Source organism: Chlorocebus sabaeus, chromosome 20 (assembly GCF_047675955.1).
Source record: "Chlorocebus sabaeus isolate Y175 chromosome 20, mChlSab1.0.hap1, whole genome shotgun sequence".
In the NCBI taxonomy this organism is placed as follows: Eukaryota; Metazoa; Chordata; class Mammalia; order Primates; family Cercopithecidae; genus Chlorocebus; species Chlorocebus sabaeus.
Genome location: NC_132923.1, coordinates 27184777 through 27197398, shown reverse-complemented (window position 1 = coordinate 27197398; position 12622 = coordinate 27184777). Strand labels below are relative to the sequence as shown.

The 12622-nt window shown below is 40.1% G+C and overlaps 1 protein-coding gene across 3 annotated transcripts in view; it reads right to left on the bottom strand.

Moving 5' to 3' along the window:
- SORT1 (sortilin 1) overlaps positions 1-12622 on the bottom strand; it is an 89375-nt gene that overhangs the window by 59261 nt on the left and 17492 nt on the right. For all 3 annotated transcript variants that reach the window (XM_007977701.3, XM_007977702.3, XM_037998165.2), the window contains one exon: positions 1766-1825. In XM_007977701.3, coding sequence (XP_007975892.2) covers positions 1766-1825 — 60 coding nt within the window. The remainder of the gene's footprint in view (positions 1-1765; positions 1826-12622) is intronic.

Genomic DNA, 12622 nt, shown 5'->3' with positions numbered 1-12622 from the left:
TAAGATGCTCTCAGGCAAGCACCCTCTCCATTTTCTCCTTATAGAAGCTAGAATAGCGTGGGTGTTCTCCTAGAGGTCACTGTGTCATGTCTGTCTTGTCTTTTTCTTCTCCTTGTTGTTGGTTCTTCATGAAATTCATTTTTTTCAGTAGTTTATCTACCAAAAACTATGCATGAGGAAATGATTCTGGATGGATTACTACAAGAGTCTAGGGAGTCTCAGAAAGCCATATGAGAAATCTTGAAGATGGCTGGGCACCGTGGCCCATGCCTATAATCACAGCACTTTGGGAGGCTGAGGTGGGCAGATCACTTAAGGTCAGGAGTTCGAGACCAGCCTGGCTAACATGGTGAAATCCTGTCTCTACTTCAAACACAAAAATTAGCTGGGCATGATGGTACATGCCTGTAGTCCCAGCTTCTTGGGAGGCTGAGGCATGAGAATTGCCTGAACCTGGGAGGCGGACGTTGCTGTGAGCCAAGATTGCACCACTGCACTCTAGCCTGGGTGACAGAGCGAGACTCTGTCTCAAAAAAAAAAAAGAAAAAAAGAAATCTTGGAGATACCAACTATCTAAGATAAAAGGGTAAATCATGGAAATTAGGGTACAACTCAAATTCTAGAAAAAACTGAGCTATACTTACAGAAATTCTACTAGAAGTTTAAAAATTAATCAAAATAAGAAATTTACAATTTGCTTTTCAGCACCAATATTTTATTTCTTTAGGCTTCTAATATAACTATCATGTGCCTCAATGAAATGACACATGTATTATGGAATACCAGGAGGCAGGAGATGTTGCCTCCGCTCTTGTTCAAGCAGGATATTAAGACAGCCAGGCAACAAGTCCTGATTTAAGACCAGAGGCCAATGTATCCTCAGCATGCCCTCCTAGTGGAAGCCCAGCTGTATATCAGGAGGGATAAGGAGCTGACTGATCCTCCTTCCAGTCCCCCAATCCTGACAGTACCTCCTTTGTGGTAGGGGCAAGGACAACAGATGAACAACCATGAGCCCATGGGCACCACAGTCCCTCAACACACCTGTGGGAAAGGACACAGGAACAATACAGTTTGGAGGAAAAGTGCCAGGATGTTTTTAATGGACATTTTCTGTTTCTATATAGGGGTTTTCCCAAGTATTGTGAGCTTCCCTTCTCAATACAGAGCACTCTCTTCCCTCTTTCTTCTTGCTCATCTTGATGCTAAGCAGCCACCAAGGACTGAAAAGGTGTCCATCTTCCTACTGTGGAAGAAGGTGATCAGAAGACGTTCCCGGCCAGGTGCAGTGGTTCATACCTGTAATCCCAGCACTTTGGGAGGCTGAGGCGTGTGGATCACCTGATGTCAGGAGTTCAAGACCAGCCCGGCCAACATGGTGAAACCCCACCTCCACTAAAAATACAAAAAATTAGCTGTGCATGGTGGTGGGTGCCTGTAATCCCAGCTCCTTGGGAAGTTGAGGCAGGACAATCGCTTGAACCTGGGAGGTGGAGGTTGCAGTGAGCCGAGATCGCGCCATTGCACTCCAGCCTGGGCAACAAGAGTGAAACTCCGTCCCTACCGCACCCTAAAAAAAGATGTTCCCAGTTCTAAAGCAAAACCAACACAATTACAACTTCCTGAAAGTCTGTCTTGCAAACATTTCCTGTGATTGAGGCTAAAGACAGTTTCAGGAAGAAATGATACTAGGTGCTTAACCGCCCCCCAAATCAGTTGTCATCTTCTTGCTGGGTTGAAATAACAGACTCAAAATATGACTTACCCCAGTGCTATCTCCAACCCAGGACAAGGATACTGAGCCTCTGAGATCATCAAACACATGCTATAAGGGGAAAAAAAATTAATTTAGAAATGACAGCTACTCTCCTTCAATCTTTGGCTTCTTTAAATATCTGAACTTTATTACTGTTCAGAGTAATTAAGTTAATAATTATAAAGGGGATATGGATTCCCAGTACAAAATTTGGGAGAGATGGGATTTAACTACTTAATATGAATCACAAATAACCTGGAAATTTAAATTCTCTTTTACACAAAGTGAGCCAAGCAGATGAGTTTTCTTTACTGCACCAGATGGGGAGATGGGATAATCTAATTGCCCTCTCCAACAGAACTATATATAAAGGTATAGCAAAGTATTTTTAGGATGCTTTAAAACAAGAGATCATAGCCCACACTGGCAGGCGTAATTGTAACCAAATCAGCATAATTTAAATTTTTCTGGGCATCCTTTACAGTATAGCTGAGAAGTTCATAACTGGATTCCTTTTACTTCTAGGCTAGCTCACTCAAAATGACAAGGGGCAGAAGCAAGAAGCAAATGTCTTTGTTTCACCTTTTTATTTAATAACCATAGTAATAATGATAATAATAAAACAACCTCACTAGAGTTGCAGTGAAAGTAAGGAGGTAAAAAAGGGAAAACTGGTATATTATACTCAAAATACAGTAAGCATGTTAAAATATAGTTATAATCATCATTGTAGGTGGTTTTGGATTTGTTTTTTAAATACTTCCTTTCTCTACTTATACAATAATATATATTCATTAAAAGAGATGTAGACAATTATAACAAGGTATAATAAAAATAAGTCATTCACAATCCTACCATATAGAGATATACTCAAGGTTAATATTATATGTATTAATACAATCTTCTGTTCTCTATCATTTTTGTAACTGATAAAAAAAAAAAAAAAAAACCAAAGAGGCAATAACTGCACTTGGCAAAAATTTCAAACCATATAGAAATTACATACTATATAGAATCTATATAGCAAAAAGTGAAGATCCTTCTCTTTTCCAGGCCACATGTTCACCACCCAAGCCCCATTTCTTAGACAGTTTAATAGTTCAGTATATATTTCTAATAATTGTTGATGATTATGCTTTTTTCTTAAGACTTATAATCTTACTAAGATTTTAAAATCTAAAACATGCCTTGCCCTCCCATATATGAGAAGCTCCTTAGAAGCCAGGGAATGTAACTTTATATTTCTTGGTACTCCCTGTGCCTACCACAGGAATACTTTGCACACTCAGTAAGCATTTGTTGAAAATGATTACACATCCTTCCCAAACCACAAACTCAACCTCAAAATAGAACATGTCTAAAAATGGTTGGGATGTCAGCTACTCGGTCACTCAAGCCACCAATCCCAACATAGAAATCTAAAGAAACAGAACTCAAAACATGAACTGTTTTGTTTATCTTGGAATTTTCTCTTGTAGTCTTGAACAGGCTTCTGAATTAATTCACCTATGTGATTTCCCCTCTGGATCATAAGTACCTTTGATGTCAAAAGATCTCTCACACAATTTCTGTAAGTTAGTACAATCAGTGCCTCACACAGGTCTTGCTCCGTAAATAATGGTTAACTCTCAAATGCTCAGCAGAGCTTCTCACAGCCTCTGCAGGACAGAAGGGTTATTCAGATATGCAGGCTTGCCAGGCATCTGAGAAAAAGTAGGGCTGCGAGAGCTTCTGAAACCGGAAGCTTAAAAGTGACACAGCAGTGTGTCTTATACGATATTTAACACATAGCAAAACCACACATTCTCTTGAGTGAGCATAATGTCTGAACTGACATCAATGAGGTCCTTCAGGAAAAACAGGAACATCCAGAGCTACCACAAGCACCAGGCAGATCACAAGGGCTAAGATCACAGTCATCTAAACATAGGTTATCTTTCCAAGGAAGGTCCTTGTCATAACTGACTAAGAGAAAAGAAAAAGCCCATCAATTATGGCACTGGAAATTAGTGGTTGTCTTCATCAGGCTGTAAGATATCAGTCTTGAGCCAATCAAGACTGCAACTTTTACTTTTCAGGCAATGCTCTACACAGCTGACCCAGTCAATGCAGACTGGCATTACCCACATTTTCCTATTGCTCAACTATAGAATGAGGATTATCACGTGTCACTGGCAACTCTCAGCTTCACTGAAACAACTGAAATGGTAATGGACCTCATTCATCATCCAAAGAGTTCCTTTGGAAATGTAGGCCAGATTTACTAGCAAAACTGTGGTTTTCTACTACCCTTAAGCTTCCTTCCCATCCGCTCCAAATAACCAGTGAAGACTTGCTTTTGAAAATGGGCAAACTCACTGAAAAACTCATCTACTTACAGCAAATGCAACTAATTTTTTAATATTTCAGTCTCTAACATTCTTACACTGGTGAAAGTTCAAAAAGAAAAATGAAATGAGATGTTACAGCAGGCCCAAAGGTTAAGCAGAAAGAAAAGGTCATATGGAAAGAAGATAAATCCAGGAGAACTAGGGACCCAAGAGTACAGATTCAATCCTGGCCTTTCAATGGGAGAAAAAATATGGATGTCCAGGAAAGGGCGGACAACCTGGTCATGGTTAGGAGACAGAATTCACAAGTCAGCACAAAGCCATCAATCCTAATCCAGAATCATTTCTAATATTTAAGACAACATACATGTCATTCTACACTGCAGTGGCATCTTAGATCTTTCAAAATATGTATTACAGCACTTTTAGTTGTAGCCACAAGAACCTTGCCTGTCCTCCCCACTAGACCTGAGGTCCATCTGGTAAAGGAATCAAGCCTATACATTTCAGCAGCTAACACACAGCACAGTGCACAGTGGGCACACACAATAAATATTGAATTCTTGAAGAACTACTTATGAAGTTCTGAAAAAGAGGATGATGAAGTAAAAAGACAAGGCCAGGCCCACTTAACTTCCCCATGACAGACATGGGTATGAAATGCAAAAGTTCATTTCAGAGTGGACTTCTGCTTCTGGTCAAGATAGAGTGACAGGGATCACATTTACCTTTCTACAGGAAATAGCTAATAAAAAACAAAAAACAAAAAAACAAAACACAGAATAGGCTGGGCGCGGTGGCTCATGCCTGTAATCCCAGCACTTTGGGAGGTTGACACAGGTGGATCACGAGGTCAGGGGTTCGAGTGAAACCCCGTCTCTACTAAAGATACAAAAAATTAGCCAGGTGCGGCAGCGCACCTGTAATCCCAGCCACTTGGGAGGCTGAGGCAGAGAACTGCTTGAACCCAAGAGGCGCAGGCTGCAGTGAGCCAAGATCGCGCCATTGCACTCCAGTCTGTGTGACAGAGTAAGACTCCATCTCAAACAAACAAACACACAGAATATATGAAATGACTGTTTCCAAGACATTGAACACCAGGCAGAAAGGACAACGATTCCCGAAAGAAAAGGAACTGAACGAGGAGTACCCTACAGCTTACTGGCTTACTGCCTGGAGAGAATTTCAGGCACAGTACAGGGGAGGGGCACCCAGGCAGAGCCCAGAGTTCTCCCTAAACTGAAGAGAGGAAGCTGATAGTCTGGGGAGGCCAAAGAGGTTCACAGGGCAGAAGATTAGAGCAGAAAGACTTACAAAGAAAAAAATTTCTGGAGATCTGAGCAGTGGGCCTCCCCTGCCACCCCACCAAGTCTTCCGCTGAACACCGAACAGCACACACATGTGAGGAAACCACCTGAGGCCAGGGAAATAATTACCTGAAAGGATGGCAGAGAACAATATTCAGACCTCACACAGGAACAGGAATAATCCTTGTTCCCAGCAACCATAATAGGAAACCTTGTATTTCAAGGAAATTGGGTACAGTACTCAGAAACATTTACCTCTGTGGTAAGGAAAAATAACCCCGACTTAATGCTGTGCTGGTCCCGCCTAAAAAAAGCTTAAAAGCAAGACCCAAAAGGATCAAACTGTTTCCAAGTAATCAGTGTTCCAGAACAAAGTTCAAGAATATTTATAAGAATACAAAAATATCTAGCATCCAACAAGCAAAAACTCACAATATCCAACTGAAAAATCATCAGGTGGGTAGGTACAGTAGCTCATGTCTATAATCCCAGCCCTTTGGGAAGCCGAGGTGGGAGGATCACTTGAGGCCAGGAGTTCGAAGCTAGCTTGGGCAATGTAGCAAGACCCCCATTTCCACAAAAACAATTTTTAAAAAATCAGCTAGGCATGGTTACACATGCTTGTTAGCCCTCGCTACTTGGGAGGCTGAGGCAGAAGGATCTCTTGAGCCCAGGAGTTTGAGGCTACAGTGAGCTATGATTATACCACTGCACTCCAGCCTGAGCAACAGAGCAAGACCCTGTCTCTTAAAATAAATTTTTAAAAATAACGAGGCGCCGGGCCTGGTGGCTCACGCCTGTAATCCCAGCACTTTGGGAGGCCAAGACAGGCAGATGACGAGGTCAGGAAATCGAGACCATCCTGGCTAACACGGTGAAACCCCGTCTCTACTAAAATACAAAAAAAATTAGCCAGGTGGGGTGGCGGGCGCCTGTAGTCCCAGCTACTTGAGAGGCTGAGGCAGGAGAATGGTGTGAACCCGGGAGGCGGAGCTTGCAGTGAGCCGAGATTGCGCCACTGCACTCCAGCCTGGGCGACAGAGCGAGACTCCGTCTCAAAAAAAAAACAAAACAAAACAAAAAAAATAACCAGGCACGCAAAGAAGAAATCAGGACCCATAACGAAGAGAAAAATCAAACTGACTCAGAAATAACAAAGATAATTAGTAGATAAGGACACTGAAACAGTTATAACTGTACTCCACAAGAAATCAGAGAATGGATTGAGAATGTTAAGGAAAAAAAATTTTTGAAAGACTTAAATCAGGCCAGGCGCTGTGGCTCATGCCTATAATCCCAGCATTTTGGCAGGCCAAAGTGGGCAGATCACTTGAGGTCAGAAGTTCAAGACCAGCCTGGCCAACATGGTGAGATCCCATCTCTACTAAAAATACTAAAATTACTAAAATACTAAAAATTAGCCGGGTGTGGTGGTGGGCACCTGTAATCCCAGCTACTCAGGAGGCTGAGGGAGGAGAATCACTTGAACCCAGAAAGCAGAGGTTGCAGTGAGCAGAGACTGCACCACTGCACTCCAGCTTGGGTAACAAGAGTGAAACACTGTTTAAAAAAAAAAAAAAAGACTTAAATTAGACTTGTAGAAATGAGAATTACAATGTTTGAGATGAAAAGTATACTGGATAGGGTGCTGTGGCTCATACCTGTAATCCCAGCACTTTGGGAGGCTGAGGTGGGCAGATCACCTGAGTTCAGAAGTTCGACACCAGCCTTGCCAACATAGTGAAAACTTGTCTCTACTAAAAACACAAAAACTAGCCAGGTGTGGTGACAGACACCTGTAGTCCCAGCTACTCACAAGGCTGAGGCAGGAGAATTGCTTGAACCTGGGAGGTGGAGGCTGTATTAAGCCGAGATTGCACCACTGAACTCCACCTGAACAACAGAGTGAGACTCCGTCTCAAAAACAAACAAACAAACAAACAAAACAAACACTGGATAGGCTGAACAGGAGATTAGACACTGTAGAAGAGATGAGTGTGAACCTGAAGCCATACCAACAGAAACTATCCAAAGTGAAACACAGAGATAAGAAAAGACAAAAAACGAACAGAGCCATCAATTTAGAAAATGTTCTAGTTTCTACAAATGTTCTTGAAGTTGTTCTATAGCTCAGCGATGGCTCTGTCATTCTTTTTGAAGTAGAACAACTTCAGGCAGCTGATTATATAGGCAATCAGGGCATCTAGAGGAGGCTGGGCTGGAGACAGAAAAAAAAGTTAAGATATAATAGTCAAAATTTCCCCAAATGTGATGAAAAGGATAAACCCAGAGATCCAAGAAGCTCAGAAACCCTAAGCTCAAGAAACATGGTGAAAAATACACCAAAGCACATCATATCATAGTCAAATAATCTAAAATCAGCAATAGAGAAAAATCTTAAAAGCATCCACAAAAAAAGATGACATTACATACAGAGAAACAAAGAATGATAGCAGACTTTTCCTACAATACAAGCCAGACAGTGGAGTAACATATTTAAAGTACTGGGTAAAAAACAGTCAAGCTGTAATTCTATAGCAAGTGAAACTATTTTTCAAAAATGCAGGTTTCACAATGAGATACCATCTCATACTAGAAAGAGTGACTACTATTATTAAAACATCAAAAAAAAAAAAAAAAAAACAAAAAACCCAGATACTGGTGAGGCTGTGGAGAAAAGGGAATGATTATATACTGTTGGAGGGAATGTTCAGCCACTGTGAAAAGCGATTTGGAGATTTCTCAGAGAACTTAAAAGAGAACTATGATCTGACCCAGCAATCCTGATACTGGGTATATATCCAAAAGAAAACAAATCATTCTACCAAAAAGACACATGCACTATGTTAATTATCGCTCTACTGACAATAGCAAAGACATGGAATCAACCTAGGTGCCCATCAGCAGTGGACTGGATAAAGAAAACATGGTCTATATACACCATGTAATACTAAGGCGCCATAAAACGAATGCCTGTCCCTTGCAGCAACATGGATGCAGATGCTAAGCAAATTAACACAGAAACAGAAAACCAAATACCACATGCTCTCACTTATAATGGGAGGTAAACACTGGGTACTCATGGACTATAAAGATGGCAACAATAGAAACAGGATTATTAGAGGAGGGACAGAGGTGAGTATTGAAAAACTAACCGTTGGGTGCTATGTTCACTACCTGAGTGATGGGAGCATTTGTATTCCAGCATCACATGATATACCCAGGTAACAAACCTGCACATATACCCCTAAATCTAAAAGTTGAAAAAAACCCGCACGTTTCAAAAAGGAAAAGTTCTGTGTTTCCGCACTTGTCCATCGCTCCTCAGCATTCTACGGTGGGTGTTTCTTTTTGACAGCCACCGGGGACGGACTACACCAGTGCAAAAGATCTGAAAGACAGCCAAAGTCCCATTTTTCACTGCAAAACAAACCATTCTGGTTTGTAATTATCACAGCTCAAAGTGATCTCCTCTTCCTAAGTATTACCCTCACAGCATTTACAGACACTCCTTGTACTATAACTATTTTTTTAAATATATATATATATAAATGTAAACTATACATACACGTAAACTATGCATGTAGAACTATTTACATATTTGTCTTCCTCTCAAATTATGCTATAACTTCTTAATGGCAGACACTATAATTTGGTATTACCCATCAGGCCTAGAACAAGGTCTTATACATACTAGATGCTTCACAAACATTTTCATAAAAGTCTATTCACAAACTCCTGCTACTAACATTCTTTCTTTTTCTTAGTATTTTTTTTTAAACTCACGATAGCTGTTTGTCCTGAACTAACATTATTGATCTGTGTGTAATCTTCCTTCTAACACGGTTACTGCTGTCTCAGTAAATAATGGCTGAATAGAGTTATTCCTATGCTCTTCCAGCCAGCCAAGATACTGTTATACACTGGTATGTGTTCTTAGCTCTTCACACATGATGGTGACCTTACTCCTCTCCTTCCCATTGTAGTTACCATTAGCTTCATGTAGCTAAACATTGGTAAAGATGCCCTGAACATATCTAAGTGTTTAGAGGCATTGAGCAGGGGTAGTCTATATAGAAGAGAAATTCAAATTTCAAGTGAAAAAATAAAGGTATGAATACTGAGATTTAAGCAGAGTTTACAGAGTTGGGAGGCAGATATAAGCAAGAGCAAGGCAATGAGAGAAGGCAGCGGTGCAGGTAGAACATACAGGAAGATAACATGCAAGTATCTTGAAAATTTTCAAAGAACACAAATAAAATCTATTAATATCACCCTCTAGTAAAATGCTGAGTATACAGTAAATGCTATTAAGACTTGTTAACATAAAAAAAGAATTTCAGGCTGAGTATGGTGGTTTATGCCTGTAATCCCAGCACACTGGGAGGCTGAGGTGGGAGGGTCACTTGAGTCCACAAGTTCAAGACCAGCCTGGGCAATATAGTGACCCCCATCTCTACAAAAAATTTAAAAATCAGCCAAGCATGGTGGTGCACACCTGTAGTTCTAGCTACTCAGGAGCTGAAGTAGGAGGATCACTTGAGCCCAGGAATTCGAGGTTGCAGTAAGCTATGATCATGCCACTGTACTCTAGTCTGGACAACAGAGAGAACCTGTCTATATTTAAATAATAATAATAATAAGAATCTCAAGGTCAGAATAAAGAAAGTTAAGGTTGAAATAGAAGGAAAATAAAAATGATGAAAAGGAAATATCTTTAAGAAGACATTTTAGAAATAGTACTCCTGCTTGAAAGACCAAAGAAAGCTGAGAGAAGCCACTGGATCACTTAGACAAGAATGGTGTCTGACAATATATACAGCTGAAAATAATGAGTCAATAAGTTATGGCTCAATTGCTCTAATCAAGGCAAAGTAAGAAGAATAAAAGAAATATGAACAGAGGATAAAGCTTTGTTGCTAGAAAGAACTGAAAGGCAGAATAATTCCTATAAGAAGGGAAAACCCAAAACCTCTGACACAATATTACCAAAGAATGTTCTATAATATTACAATAATGAATCATACAAAAACATCTAGTACTATGTTGCAGAGTCCATCCAACAGAAGGTAGAGTGAATATTTTATATATATATAGCACTTTATATATATATAGCATATATATAGCACTTTATATACATATAGCATATATATTAATATTTTGTCATGTTATTATATTATATTAATATAAATTAATATTATATATAGCATATAAAGCACTTTATATAAAGATATTATGTATTCGTTGTATAAATGATAATTCAAATGGAGAGTGTGGGGAGAGTTGAAGCATGTTTTGTTTCTGGTAAACAACAGCTGTAGGCCAGGCATGATGGCTCACACCTGTAATCTCAGCACCTTGGGAGGACGAGGCGGGTGGATCACCTCAGGTCAGGAGTTCAAGACTAGCCTGACCAATACAGTGAAACTCCATCTCTACCAAAAATACAAAAATTAGCCGGGCGTGGTGGCACGCACCTGTAGGCGCAGCTACTCAGGAGGCTAAGGCAGAAGAATCGCTTGAACCCAGGAGGCAGAGGTTGCAGTGAGCCAAGGTTGCGCCACTGCACTCTGGCCTGGGCGACAAAGTGAAATTCTATCTCAAAAAAAAAAAAAAAGCTGTGTTGCTTTAATGTAGCATGCCTAAGAGGCAGATTATTTAGCACAAGGGTGTCCAATCTTTTGGCTTCCCCGGGCCACACTGGCAGAAGAATCGTCTTGGGCCACACATAAAATACACTAACACTAACAATAGCTAATGAGCTTAAAAAGAAATCATACAAAAAAATCTCATAACGTTTTAAGAAAGTTTATGGATTTGTATTGGGTCGCATTCAAAGCCACCCTGGGCCACATGTGGCCCGCGGGCTGTGAGTTGGACAAGCTTCATTTGGCACAAAGAGAACATGATCTGGTCACCACATATTGCTAAGGAGTCAGCTAAATGTATGATCTAGAAACAGGTCAAAATTAAGGAAAACTATGTAAATATGTTGTTTCTCTGCTCAACAGTCCAAAAGCCAGTACCCTGAGGAGCCCAGAGCAAATACTGTAATTCAGATGACCGAATCCTACCCCAGGAGAGGAAGCACAGAAGCCAAGAAGTTTAAGAGTAGTTGGGTAAAATGTCAGCTTGATTCTACCAGGAGCAGATGAGCATGAAATTATTGCCACTTTTGGAAAAATTTATTAATCCCGTGACAGAGTTACTGGTGCAGGAATAGACAAATCAATAGAGCAAAACAGATCCAGGAATGGATGAGGTTTCTTTTAGCACATGATAAAGCTAGCACTTCAAGTTAGTGGTATAAGAACACTGGAAAAACTGGCTATTTGGAAAAATAAAAAATAAAAAGCTGAATTCATAACTCCCTTCTTAAAATGCCTAAATAAATTCCATATAGGGAGAAGATTTAAATGTAAAAAAAGTAAATTATAAAAATACTAGAAATGGCCAGGCACAGTGGCTCACGCCTGTAATCCTAGCACTTTGGGAGGCCAAGGTGGGTGGATTGCTTGAGCCTAGGAGTTTGAGACCAGCTTGGGCAACATAGTGAGACCCTGTCTCTACCAAAAAAGAAAACAAACAAACAAAAAACAACAGCCAGGTGTGGTGGCACAGCATGCGTTTGTGGTCCCAGCTACTCAGAAGGTTGAGGTGGGAGGATTGCTTGAGCCTGGGAGTTCGAGGCTGTAGTGATCTGTGATGGCACCACTGTACTCCAGCCTGGGTGACAGAGTGAGACTCTGGGTCAAAAAACGATACCAGAAGTATAAGTGAATATTTTTATAACCTTGGAATGGGAAGACTTTTACAAAAATGCTACAAAAATCAGAACCAATATTTAAGGATTTACTTTGACTATGTAAAAAGTTTAAATTGCAAAACACCAGAGAGAAAGCTGAAAAAAACTGGGGAAAATTATTTCTAACATGACAAAATATTAATGTAGAAAGGGTTTCAATTAATATAAAAGGGTTTCAATTAATAAAAAATTATTTGTAACATGATAAAATATTAATATAGAAAGGTTTTCAAATCAATAAGAAACAGGTCAAAACCTCAAACAGGTTTTTGGAAAACAGGCAAAGAACATGAGCACCCAATTCATAGAAGGACAAAGAAATGGCCAATATACATATGAAAAGCTATTTAATCTCTAAAAAATAAAAAAAAATTTAAAAAAACAGGCTGGTGCAGTGCCTCACACCTGTAATCCCAGCGCTTTG